The sequence below is a fragment of the Xenopus laevis genome, chromosome 4L (assembly GCF_017654675.1).
Source record: "Xenopus laevis strain J_2021 chromosome 4L, Xenopus_laevis_v10.1, whole genome shotgun sequence".
Lineage (NCBI taxonomy): Eukaryota > Metazoa > Chordata > Amphibia > Anura > Pipidae > Xenopus > Xenopus laevis.
The window spans coordinates 101,748,317-101,761,743 of record NC_054377.1 but is presented as its reverse complement, the minus strand read 5'-3'; the positions used below and the strand labels follow the sequence as shown (position 1 = coordinate 101,761,743).

Sequence of the window (13,427 nt, the reverse complement as noted above, 5' to 3'; positions counted from 1 at the left end):
AACCAAAGCAGCTTGTCTGGCGCATACGCTCTTTTGGACCGGGAGACAAAGGAAGTGATGCACGCTTCAGCAAGATGGCGGCCATACACGCAGCAGCTGTTATTTTATTGTCAAGTGCCTGTACAAATAAACTACATTTAGGATTATAATTTACAAATGACCTTTTGTTCACCTTTTAAGGCAATTGGTTAGAAATGCTGCACATTCTGTTTTGTGTAAGGCCCCCAGTTACTCCATTTAACTGTTCCATTTATAGCAGAGAAGCTTAACCAGCCGTTTGTGTATCGGTCACTTCTCAGTAATTAACCATGAAAGTACTGAAACTGGTATGAGTTATAAATATTGCTAAACACAATGATGTTCTGTTAACTATAAACACAACATTGAGTCCCCACAGAAAATTCAAAGACAGACAATGAAAAGCCAAAAAAAAAATCCTTTACTACAAAGCCCGGCAAGAGGATCTGCTACTGCAAATATGAGCAACATTGGGTTTAGCATTGTAACAAAATATTACAAAGTTAAGCAAAACATTTTACACCCCCCAATAATTCTTCTGACGGCTATTGTTGTTACCATTGGTATCAGGTAAGTGGCATTAAGTAATGAGAGAGAGAGAGAAAGGTCACAGTTGCCCATTTGGCATTAGGATAAATCATATATTAAATAGAAAATGTACTCAACATTCATAAAAATTTACAAAATGACAAGTCCACTGTAAACTTTACATTACAATAAAGGGTAAAAGAAATACTGGGTTTCTACAGAGAGTCCATACAAAACTCCTTCCCTAGGGACCCGACTTATTTCACTCCCATCACATCCCAGCTGACACAAACTGCGCTGCTCTGGGAAATGACAATTTACAGACCTTTCAATTATTTTTTTGCCGCTTCCAAAAGAAACCCCAGAACCTTTGCTCTATTGGAATATTGAAGCCACCTGTATGTACCAGATTGGAATGTGCAGAGTTAGAAATATGCAGCAGAAGAAACCCAGTTTTATTCTGATGGCTCAGCATGAAAACATTTAAATAAAGAGGATGTAATAGGTCAAACATTTGAGAACCAATCAGAGGCGAGTTTATAGTTGAGGTAATTTGTCAACTGGTGTGTCAAACTTGAAGTCTGCAGGAAACAAGTCTGGGGCCCGTGGGTAGATCAGTCTGTAAGATTGTCTGATGGTCACATCCGCTACTCCTGCAATGTCACCGATTTCTGTGGGAAAGGAGGGAAAGTCCAGATTGAATATGATGAAATTCATGCGATTCATTGTTCTAATAGGAGAGGCCTATTCTATGCTCTATCACTACTTATCAGCACCTCCCTGTTCAGACAAAGGACTATGTGACATGAAGTCCAAATGTTATGCAAATGCCTTAAAGGAGAAGTAAAGGCTATAATTAAGTAAGCTTTATCAGAAAGGTCTATAGAAATACACCAGTAAACCCTCAAAGTAATGTTGCGCTGAGTCTTCTGTCAAAAGAAAAACTGCATTTCTTTCCTTGTATTGTGTATACATGGGCTTCTGTATCAACTTCCTTCTTTCAGCTTAAAGGAACAGTAACGTCAAGATAGAAATGTTTTAAAGTAATGAAAATATAATGCGTTACCCTGCACTGATAAAACTGCTGTGTTTGGTCCAGAAACACTACTATAGTTCATATAAATAAGCTGCTGTGTAGCAATGGGGGCAGCCATTCAAAGGAGAAAAAGCTCAAGTTACACAACAGATAGAAGATAAGCTCCGTCAGTCTAATGGTGTTATCTGTTATCCACTATTTAACCTGTGCCATAAAGCCTATTTTCAATATCCGCCATTGCTACTCAGCAGCTTGTTTATATGAACTATAGTAGTGTTTCTGAAGCAAACAGATCAGTTTTACCAGTGCAGAGCAACACTACATTATATTTTCATTACTTTAAAACACACATTTTTTGGTGTTACTGTTCCTTTAAACCTCCTTGCCCTGGACGTGAGCATGCTCAGTTTGCTCCTCTTCCCCCCTCCCTCCTCTACAGGGTTGCCAAGTTGGGCTACTAATTTAGAGCCCAGGCGGGATTTTGAAAGTACAAACTAGCCTAGGTACAGATTTGGGCTACTTTTTGGGCCGTTTGTACTTTGAAAACCAGCCAAAGTTTTTTTGTTGCCCTAATGTGCCAAACTTACATCTCCCAATGCTTGTTGGTTAATTTAGTTTTTGTTTAACAATTTGCCAACTGCCAAGTTTAATGTAAGACTAAAATACCCAGCACGCCACTAGTGAGCAAATCTGTCCCATTTTACTTCATGGAAATATTAGCAAATTAGTGAAAAACGTAAAAAGGCGTATTTTCACATCTATTCTTTTTTTTCTGTTTTTTTTCACTGCGCATATTGTGCTATTTTGAGCTACTTTTTAAGTGACTCTTGGCTAGTTTTGTAGCTGATTTTGGCTGTTTTTGAAAATTAGACCTGGCAACCCTGCTGCTGTACTAAGCTCAGAGCTACGAGTGAGTAGGGAAAGACTCAGGTAGGAAGTGATGTCACACCAAGCTAATATGACAGCTGCTATCCTAAACAAACAGAAAGCATCTAGATCTGTTTACTCAGGTATAGTAAAGCATTCTGCAGAATATAGTGTTACAGCTTGCACTATTGTGGCTAATCTATTGGCAATAAACTGCCTCAGTAGCTTTCCTAACATGCACATTATTTCCCCTGAATTCTAATGGAAGATCCTCTGGATATTACCTACCCTTTTGGGTTCTCTTCTCCGCAGATGCTTGTGATGCCATGTAAATGGCAGCGGCTGCCACAGAGATTGGACTTCTCCCCGGAACCAAGTCAAGCTCCACAGCTTTGCGTGCAATGTGAGTAGCTGCCATTTGCACCTGTTTGGTAAGGCCCAGATTTGAGCAGAACCTGGACATAAAATCTCCGGTCGTTATCAAATCCACATTTGTCTCAAGAGCTTTCAGGATGAGTTTAAAACATCTGCCAATTTCCTTCTTGGAAATTCTTGATACAGCACAGATTTCTGGGAAAAATAAACAAAATATGACAGTAGAGATATAATACTGTAGTGGAAGCATTACTTAAAACATTCTTCACTAACCCTCAGAACAAAACTCATCTCATCTTTGTACATCTGGTACATGCAGTTAGTGCCTTGTCATTCCTGAGGCTAATTCAGCAAAAAGATTGCTTCATTCTGAGCACACTAGCTACATTTCTTTCAAGGCAATATGAACCCACATTAAAAATTTGCAGAAACTTAATTAAATCGACATAAAACATCGATATTTACCTTTAAATGTTCTAGGGACTCCTTCCTGTCTGCAGGCGATATAGAGGCATGCAGAAGCTATAGCATCGTTGCTCCTCCCTTTTAGACTTTTTTGCTCATATACCTGCTTAAATAAATTATTAGTCCGATCCTTCAAAACAAAAAACAAGAGGTGAAAACAAAAATCAGCATGTTTTTTTTTGTCAGCCATGAAGATTTCTAGCAACTTTATATCAGATACTTACAATGATATTGCGAGGAAGGTTGATTCTGTCTGACATGTTTGTTATTTCTTTGAAAGCATTCATCATTGCCCTGTCAGAACTGCTCATAGTCCTGCGATTTTGATATTTGGAGTTTCCAAATTCATCGAAGCTTGCAGAACCAGTCCCCTGAGATTGAAACAGGCATTTGAAATTCATACACCTCTCTCTCTGTGTTAAAACTGAGTGCAATACAATGGCTGCCCCTTTGGTTACACAACATAATGGTTATACTATAGTCGTGTTTCTGAAGCAGAGACAAAACTTTTCACCAGTGTAGGGCAACAGTAAATTATATTTTATTGACTAAAAAAAAAAAAAGTGTTTCACTGTTCCTTTAATAAAAAAAGCTCCCTTTCATGCTATTGTATACATTATTGACACTTTATAAAGGTGTTATTATGAACTCTTACCTTGCCAATCATTGTAGTCAAGTCTCCCCCACTCAAGAGAGGATTTTGGGCATCTCCAACTCGAGAAGGATCAGCAGCGGCTTTATCATTGCTAAATGTTCTCCATTCAGACCCAACATCAATAACACGATCACCTGAAAAAAGAATGATACTTGCATTTATACATTACACAATTCACTTCATAAGCTGTAGAGAATAGTATTAGAATGTAATATGCAGATGTCCTTCAGCTTTCATGCCTCTTGAATGATCCTTTATCTATATGGTGGCAACACATTGTGTAACACTTTACAGAGATTACACATCAGTCTAAAGACTGTCACACATTCACAAAGCCTATCCATGTAGGTATGTGTCACATCAGGGTGCAAGATTTTAAAAGACTATTCTCTGGGATCCAGCCTCCAGTCTATATAAATCTGCCAGTGCTCCTTCTCTGCCCATGGACAGGGCACCAGAACTTACTGGGAATAGAGAGACAGTAGCCTCAGGGATGACTTACACCCATTAATAATGATGGGCATGGTGATCTACATATGCCAAATGTATAGGACTTGAACTAAAAAAGGGATTTATTCAGTTTTACAATTGGTAGAATTCATGTTCAACACAAGCTAAAACATTGAATCAAAACGTAGATGACCCTTTCAAAACTATGGGGTTTTATAGCAAAGACTTACCCACTACCAATCCGCACTCTGAACAAATCATATCCCCAGCTCTATAATCTTCTACGAGAAGGGCATCAGGATGATTTGGGCAAGTTACCTTCGGAAGTGCATCAATGCTGTTTGGATATAAGAAAAATACGTTTAGTTGCAAACAAAAACGAGTTTAGTTACATACATGGGCATTTTTCCTCTCGACCCACAGCTGGCCAGTAAAGTATTTTTACATGTTGTGGATAAATTATTCTCTATTTTAAATGATTGGAAGCAAATTATTCTATAACATGATGTCAAGGACTTTTGGGGTACAAGGACTCTTGGCATACAGGTGCTATAATGAAATTATAAAGGTCTCCAGTTAGACAGCCCTGCCCTATCCAATACTTAAATGAAGACAGAAAGACACTGTTGTGTTTCTGTTAGGCCAGAAAACTATTGCTGATCATATTCATTGCATGGTTAATACATCATACTCACACATTCCCCTCAACTTTTTCCCTTTAAGATTTTTCCCAATTTTACACCATGTTCCACCTGTGAAAGTTTCAGTTATCTGCCCAATGATATGTATTTGTTTGGAGAGCTATGTCTGCATGTGAGGGTGAGCGTTGAGCAACCATCCCACACTCTCAATATGCTACCACTCATTTTTTTCTTGATCAGGGTCGAGTAGTGGCTTTAAATGGTGCAACTCATTGAAGCCCACATAATCCCTTACCCAAGGGTTTCAAAGATGGAGGCCACAAAATAAGGAAAATGGGCCAACTGGTCTTGAAACATCAATGTGCAAATATGTTGTTTAGACGTTCATTTTCCATTAAACCACACACAATAATAATGTGGGAATTAAAATAAGCACTTTTTCCAGTTGGCTTATGTTTTAAAGGCCCCACAGTGGGTCAAAACATTGGATGCACGAGTGATGTACAAATAAAAACCTTTTTTCACATGAATTTGGAGTGCGAGTCCATCTATAAGAAATATATATATATATATATATATATATATATATATATATATATATATATATATATATACACACACACACATATATATATATATATATATATATATATATATATATATATATATATATACATATACACATATATATATATACATATATATACACACATACATATCTACAGTATCTATCAGTTTGCTAAACTGAAAGGTTGGTATACAAAAACATCAATGCAAGTAAACAGATGTGAGTTCTTGCATCAACAGAACATCCACCCAATTAAATACGCAGAGCATATAAAACACAGATGTGCAAAAGGCATCCGTATGCTATTTGGACTATACAACTTGTATAATTGGGAATAACAAATGATCCTTTATTTATATTGCACCAGCTTGCTGTCACTTTATGTAGACAATACACCATTCCCTTCCTGGTGTTACTTGCCTTTGAGCAAAGAGAATGCTGAGCTGTTAATCTCCCATTTTTCTTCAGTATAGACAATACCAGTGAAAGACCAGTACTGCCAATGGTACTGTGATTAGCAATTATCATGTAACTTCAACTGCAGGCCTACTGCCAAGCAAATGCCAAACATAAATGCAGTCAAACCACTGACAGTTGCATAACAGACCATTTAGACACATATGTAACTGACTGAAGAAACCAAATGTAATTAAAAACCAGGAGAGAAGTGCATACATCAGGGTTCTTAACTATAGATCAGTGCCCAACAGTGGATCCCAATGCTTTTTGGGGAGGGTTAATTAACAGTGTAGCTTCTGCTATAAAATTGAAATGAGGAAACTAATTATAATAAAATTATAAATGTTTACCAAAAAAAAGCTTTTAAACTTCAAGTCTGTTCCCTAGAGAAAAAAATTGAGGTGTAAATAAACTGAAAAAAACTAAAAGCAGAAACACTGAAAGAGCCAGAGCAAGTATTTGTGTGACATGAGTGTATAGTGGAGATAAAACTAATAGAGACATTAAGGGCCTGGATCTACAGAGATTTCCCAGTAGCCTGGCAGGCCAACTGCGCCCAAAATGTTTAAAGCAGAAATTAGTTAAATAGAGCAGTCTGGGTAACAATGGATTTTCTTTTAGGGTTGCCTATTATGTGTAAAGGAAAACTAGACTAAAATGAATACATAAAAATGGCAGGGAAGTGTTTTGGGTGGTGTCTATAGAGCTTCATTAAATAGACATCACTAAGTAATAATGACAAATCCTATTTTATTGTGCAAGTCCAGCTAAATAAACGTCAGCTTATACAAGTTATTGGAATAGTTTCCTTTCTTCTTTTGGAATCTAGGAAAGGCAGAAATGAAAGCGATACTGTACTTAAGTGAGGAAGCCAATATAGAATTGACAGCCAAGATTTATAAATGCATTTACAACAGCTATTGTTGTTGAATTAAAAAAAAAATAATAATTGGGGTTTCATGATTAATTTGAAAAGGTCTTTATATATGGGTGACTGGTCCCCTTTAAACTACCTAAAGATTAGGGATGCACCGAATCCAGGATTCGGCCTAATCCTTCTGCCCGGCCGAACCGAATCCTAATTTGCATATGTAAATTAGGGTTAGGGAGAGAAATCACGTTTTTTTTTTCACAACACAAGTAAAAAATGTTTTCCCCTTCCCACCCCTAATTTGCATATGCAAATTAGGGTTCGGTATTCGGCCGAATCTTTCACAAAGGATTTGGGGGTTCGGGCCGAATCCAAAAAAGTGGATTCGGTGCATCCCTAATGAAGATACGTCCAGCTTTATGGTGTCAACTAATCTAAATAGGCAATTGAATTCTGTTTAGAAGCAGAGCATTCCAATCACGTATTTCTTTATGTATTGTGTTTAGGAAGTTGTTTTCAGGAGCACAAGTCAGTATGTGAATTATCTTCTAGAACAGTTGCTTCAGACTTTAAGCCACCCCTTAATTAGCAACACAAGTTCAGGTACCCACGTTTCTTTTAAACAGGTATGGGACATTTTATCCAGAATGTTTAGGAACTGGGGTTTTCTGGATAACGGATCTTCCTGTAATTTGGATCTTCGTACCTTAAATTTACTAAAAAAAAATCATGTAAACATTAAATAAACCCAATAGGCTGGTTTTGCTACTTACTGTTTTATTACTACAGAGAAAAAGGGAAATCATTTATTTAAAATTTGGATTATTTGGATAAAACGGAGTCTATGGGAGACGGCACTTTTGAATAATGGGTTTGTGGATAGCAGATCCAATAGCTGTACAAAAGCTACAGATATGAAATCACTGCTAAATCTGCCATTCAACTATAGTCCCCAGAATAGTTAAGACAGACAATTGTATAGAAGTCTAATAATGTGCCCACATGTCTCATTGGCATCAATGTAAACTTCCAGTGTATTTCTAAGGACTAATGGCACCCTCACTGGACTCCACACTCACTACATCCTACTGACAATAAGACATGGCAGCTCTCTGCACATTGGCTCTATCTAAGCCTAAGAGGGAGGACCAATGGCCTAGGGGTAAGAGAAGCCCCTGACTAATGGTTTGTTTCAGCAGTGTTTTCTTTCCAGGGGTTCCAGTCAGGCTGATGAAGTGAAACATGACTGCGCCCGAAACCACTGGCCAATCACTCCGCCTTCCAACCTGCGGCCGACACAAAGTTCCTGGGGACTGTGACTGAACAGCTGCTGCTGCTGCTTACGACACAATTCGCTCTGATTCAGGGGCCGAGGAGACATTTCTAAGTTCTCACAACATTAAGGTTGTTCCCGCCTCGTAAGGGAAAGTCTATTCACAGCACAACAACAGCCCCGAGGAGAAAGCCGCAAACACAACTGGTAAACCACAAAAAGACTGAGCGTATCCTCACCGACTCGTCGACGCCATGACTATCTCTTCCGCCGACGACTTTTCAATCAGTTTTAAAACAAGCCCGACTGACGTCGAACTCCTCCTTATATAGACTACCTGGTCACGTGCGCAGTGATGCAGCACGGCGGACGCAAAACGGATGTCGTATATGCGCGCAGTCCTGTCAGCTAGGGAGAAAGCCCCAATGGTTAGTTACGCTTGCGTAATACGAAAGAACGCCGCAGGAACTTACTGGCGTCTGCGCTTGTGGCGAGGTGCAGTGTGGGTATATTTAGTCATTTCCGCCTGGTACACGGATTTTTTTCTCTGAATTCGCACCTTGTACAATGCTACTAGCAATAACCGTGTCTTTACTCAACAACTTTTGTTTACGTTTTTTTGGTAACTTCTGTAGTATAAGGTCGTATCGAGCAATGATTTGCTCTTCTTTATAACATACAACATGTGACACATAGCTAAAGGAATTTATTTAAAAGAAGCTTTACACACACACACACACACAATGTAGAACATGAATTGAGTTGAATCAGTCCATTAATGGAATGCGATGTGGGAGGGGATGATCTTGAAGGGGGTGTTCACCTTTAAATAAACTTAGTATGATGTACAGAGTGAGATTCTGAGACAATTTGCAATTGGTTTTTATTATTTGTGCTTTTTGGAGTTATTTAGCTTTTTATTCAGCAGCTCTCCAGTTTGCAATTTCAGCAATCAGGTTGCTAGGGTCTAAATTACCCTAGCAACCATGCACTGATTTTAATAGGAGGCAGGAATATGAATAGGAGAGGGGGCTGAATAGAACAAGGATTAATAAAAAGTAGCAGTAACAATAAATGTGTATCTTTACAGAGCTGGAAAGGTTTAGAAGAAGGCAAATAATTAAATAAAAAACTATAAAAAATGAAGGCCAATTGAAAAGTTGCTTAACATTGGCTATTTAGGGGGAGATTTATCAAAGGTTGTGATGAATTTTCGAATGAAAAAAAAATTGAATTTCGAGCTATTTTTTTGTGTACTTCAACTAGGGAATAGTCCAAATTTGATTCGAATTTGAATTAAATTTGAATATCGAAAAATGTACGGTCTCTTTAAAAATTCGACTTAGACCATTTGCCATCTAAAACCTGCCAAATTGCTGTTTTAGCCTCTGGGGGACTCCTAGAACTTATTTGGAGTCAATTGGTCAATTTTTGGGAAAAACTTTGAGTCCAATTCAAAAACTGACCTATTTAAATTGGATTGTCTTTCTTCAAAGGTTTTGTAAGCATTGTGGCATCTACTATTACTTTTGAAAACATTAATAGCAGATCCCTTTAAACTGATGGAAAATTGTCAGAAATGCTGCTAATGATGTTTTTTTGAATAGCCGTTACCTTCTATAAGAGAGTCAATGACTTTAGGCTTTGCCAACAAAAGTGCATATATATTTACACTACTTTTTATCCTGAAACCGTTTGCTAACCTGTTTGCTGAACCTAACCGTCATCCACAGCTTTGAGCTTCCATTGAAAACAATGGGCGCATTAGAGTTTGTTTGAATGTACATCTTTCATTCTATCTATCACTTGCTGGAAAATTCTCAAGAGGTGTCAACAATTCTCAAGTTGGTTTACTATTAAAGGAGAAGGAAAGGTAGCGAGGCATTTTATTGCCAATAGATAAGGCACAATAGTGCAAGCTAGAATGCTATATTTATTCTATAGAATGCTATACCATACCCGAGTAAACAGCTCTAGAAGATCTCTGTTTGTTTAGTATAGCAGTTGCCATATTCGCTTGGTGTGACATCACTTCCTGATTGACTTCTTTCCTGCTTGCTCATAACTCTGGGCTCAGATTACAACAGAAAGGGGAGAGAGAAGCAAACTGAGCATGCTCAAGACCTGGAGGTTTGGGATTGTGCTAATCTATGTTATACACTGCGCAGGGAGGAAGAGGTAAAGGGGGCTGTTGTACATTGACTGATTTAGTTCTCCTTTAAGAGTTTCATATGATCCTCCCTTAAGAGTTTCCTATTCCAGCAGTGTTGGCCTTCTACAATGTTAGAACATTAGGGGTTGGCCTTCTACAATGTCAGAACATTGCAAAACGCATGCCTTCCTGCTCTAGATTTCACCAAAAAGAAGCAAAATATCTCAGGAGAGTGATGTATAGTAGGAATACAGAAACTGTACTTTCAGGGAATAAAGCAAAAAAAACAAGCAGCAGATTGCACAAACCTTGCATCATACAGTTATACAAATGTAGTGGAGTGTTAGTTTCACATCAGTACAGGTTCATTTAAGGTTTCGGAAGCACCTGAAAAAATGGTGCACAGCCTCTGTGTGGTTGTCCAGAAATGCTTTTGCTAAACATGATTTTCACTAAGTCAAAATAAGTGTGTGCAGAAAGTTCTGAAATTGGTATTAATTCAACAATAATTCATTGTACTATTTCCCTTTTTAGTCTTCTAGTGAGGAAAACAGTATGTTCATAGTCATAAGAATGCCCAGCTGGTTACCATTGCAAGGAGAAGGCGGCACAGGTACAGTGGATGCTAATTCCCTACTCTACATATTGTGCTCCATTCAGATAAAATGACAGCATTGGGGTAAGGAAGTCTTTCCCCCATATATAATACAAATGGTGCAGTAAGCAATTGCAACCAATATGTTTGCTTTTCAACAGCTAACCAGTACCTGTTGATTGGTTTGCTGATGAGCAAACTTAGTGACTTATTACATAACCCCATTTTTGTGTAGGAATTAACCCAAAGGTGCCCACTGCAATGACGTGGACTTTTACAAAATACTGTATATTACTATATAACACATGTAGTATATTTTTTTTTTTATAATTATAAGATATACTGTATATAGTTAGAGGTTAAAGATTTGTGTTTCTAACAAACCTAAAATAATGTTGCCAAGATTTTCCAAGAGAAAAGACCATGAAAATGAATCACCTAGGCCTATTGTGTTACTGAATAATTAATACCTTTGGTTTTAAGCAGAGCAAAAAGTAAACACTTTCTTTAAGCCTTTTTGCTGGCATACAGGCTTATATGGGGTTATGGTGGCCAAGGACAGATTTCAGCTGCCGATTTGGGTCCATTAAAAAAAAAAAAAAGGAAATATTTTCTTTGTGTACACAGGAGCAAGAAAATCAAAACAGAACCAACGGACGTCTTAAGAGTTTCAGGGAAATTCTTCAGATAAGGAAATGGATTACAGGACCATTACTTGCAGGCAATGGGCTATGGTCTATTTATACTTGACTTTACAACTAAGGCACTTACCACTAGAGGTAGAGATTGTGACAGGATATAATGGGGGTAATATTTCTATTTATGTGTGACACTGCTGGATATAGAACACTAGAAAGCACATTTACTAAGCCAGTGCAAAGTGCTGAATTCAGAAATTGCCATCTTGCCTCCAGAACATTTGAGCAATAGCAGGTGTCCAACAATCACAAATGCACCAGTTGGTAAATGTCGATGTGTTTTGTATATTGCTGTAAGTTTTCTTAGTGGGAATGTTGTCACTTGTGATGTGCTGGGTCAGTAACAGCATTAGTGTGTGGACACAAGTCGGTTGTGTGTACAGGCACTACCTGAACCCAAGGGAATCCTGGATGTAAGGGAGGAACTCCATGGTGCACACTGCGTATTCATCTGACAGTCGGATAAATGCAGTTCTTACCTGCAATCTCTCCTTCACTTCCTGTATCTACAGAACATCAGACACGTTGCATGCATTCCGTCGCATGGCACATGTAGGCTTGAGCCGCACTGTGGAGTTCCTCCCTAAATTATTGCATTCACACACTGTATGCTTTGCATTTGCTCACAGCTGCATGCAATTCATTATACCTGACTGAAGCAATGCATGGATGCTATGGGCAAATTGTAAGCAGGCTTTACAGGAGCAAAGTATCCTTTCTTAATAGCGTCCATGCATGCAAAAAGCTATAATATTACTAAAAAATCCCTCCTAAGAATAGTTGAAATGTACTATTTTGCTCTGACATGACACAAAACTACCAACATTCAGAATTCAAAAATCTCCTATCCAGGGCCAGGATCTTCTATCTACTTTTATGCTGCCATCTGTTTCAAAACCTGCCTATTTTCCAGTAAGCTTCACCCCTTATCTGTGATTCAGGACATTAAGCCAAATACATGAACTGTTGTGGTGGTGTATGGTATTAGCAAGTAGCCCTTAAAAACTTTAACTATAGGTCTGGAGTAATGTCCAAACCTGCAGGTTTTCAGCTGTTATTAAACAAGGAGGTTGTTGTGAGCTGTGGTTCGGCAATAGCTGTTAATCCACTATATGAGCATTATGGAAAAACAAATAAAGTATTAAAAGTACAGTTATACAGAAACCAAGCTAATGACTCACAGATTCTAAATTCTATCAGCAGCATTATACCACATGAGAGGCACATGCAGTATTTTAAAGGGGAACTAAAGTCTAAAATAGAATAATGCTAGAAATGCTGTATTTTGTATACTAAACATCAACATGAACTTACTGCACCAGAAGCCTAATTAAACAAATGGTTTATGTTTTCAAAGTTGGCCGCAGGGGGTCATCATCTTGTAACTTTGTTAAACATCTTTGCAAGACCAAGACTATGCAATGCTCAGTGTGGTCTGGGCTTAGGGATTGTCATAAATGATCAAAACAGCACAAGTCAAATAATATCGGTCATAGAAGCCGATACAGCAAGACTGATTAATAATCAGAATATACAGACTGCACTGGGTCTGAGGATACAAAACTCTACATCAGCGATCCCCAACCAGTGGTGCAGGAGCAAAATGCTGCTCACCAACCTCTTGTATGTTGCCGTCAGTGACCTCAAAGCAAGTGCTTATTTTTGAATTCCTGGCTTGGAGAAAAGTTTTGGTTGCATAAAAACAGGTGTACTGTCAAACTGAGCCTCCTGTAGGCTGCCAGTCCACCTAGGTACTACCAAATATCCAATCACAGC

General features: G+C 38.2%; 1 protein-coding gene and 1 long non-coding RNA gene across 2 annotated transcripts; one reads left to right on the top strand and one right to left on the bottom strand.

Moving 5' to 3' along the window:
• Positions 1–416: 416 nt before the first annotated feature.
• gtf2b.L (general transcription factor 2B L homeolog) lies at positions 417–8,487 on the bottom strand. Its single transcript, NM_001087646.1, is given in 7 exon segments — positions 417–1,217; positions 2,738–3,019; positions 3,290–3,419; positions 3,514–3,660; positions 3,945–4,078; positions 4,625–4,731; positions 8,446–8,487. Coding segments are annotated over 7 exon segments (951 nt in total). The 5' UTR covers positions 8,463–8,487; the 3' UTR covers positions 417–1,083.
• Positions 8,488–8,633: 146 nt separating this feature from the next.
• On the top strand, positions 8,634–12,971 carry LOC121403074. Its single transcript, XR_005967030.1, has 3 exons — positions 8,634–8,708; positions 10,893–10,971; positions 11,581–12,971. It is a non-coding gene; the product is annotated as an uncharacterized LOC121403074 (long non-coding RNA).
• The last annotated feature ends 456 nt before the right edge of the window (positions 12,972–13,427 follow it).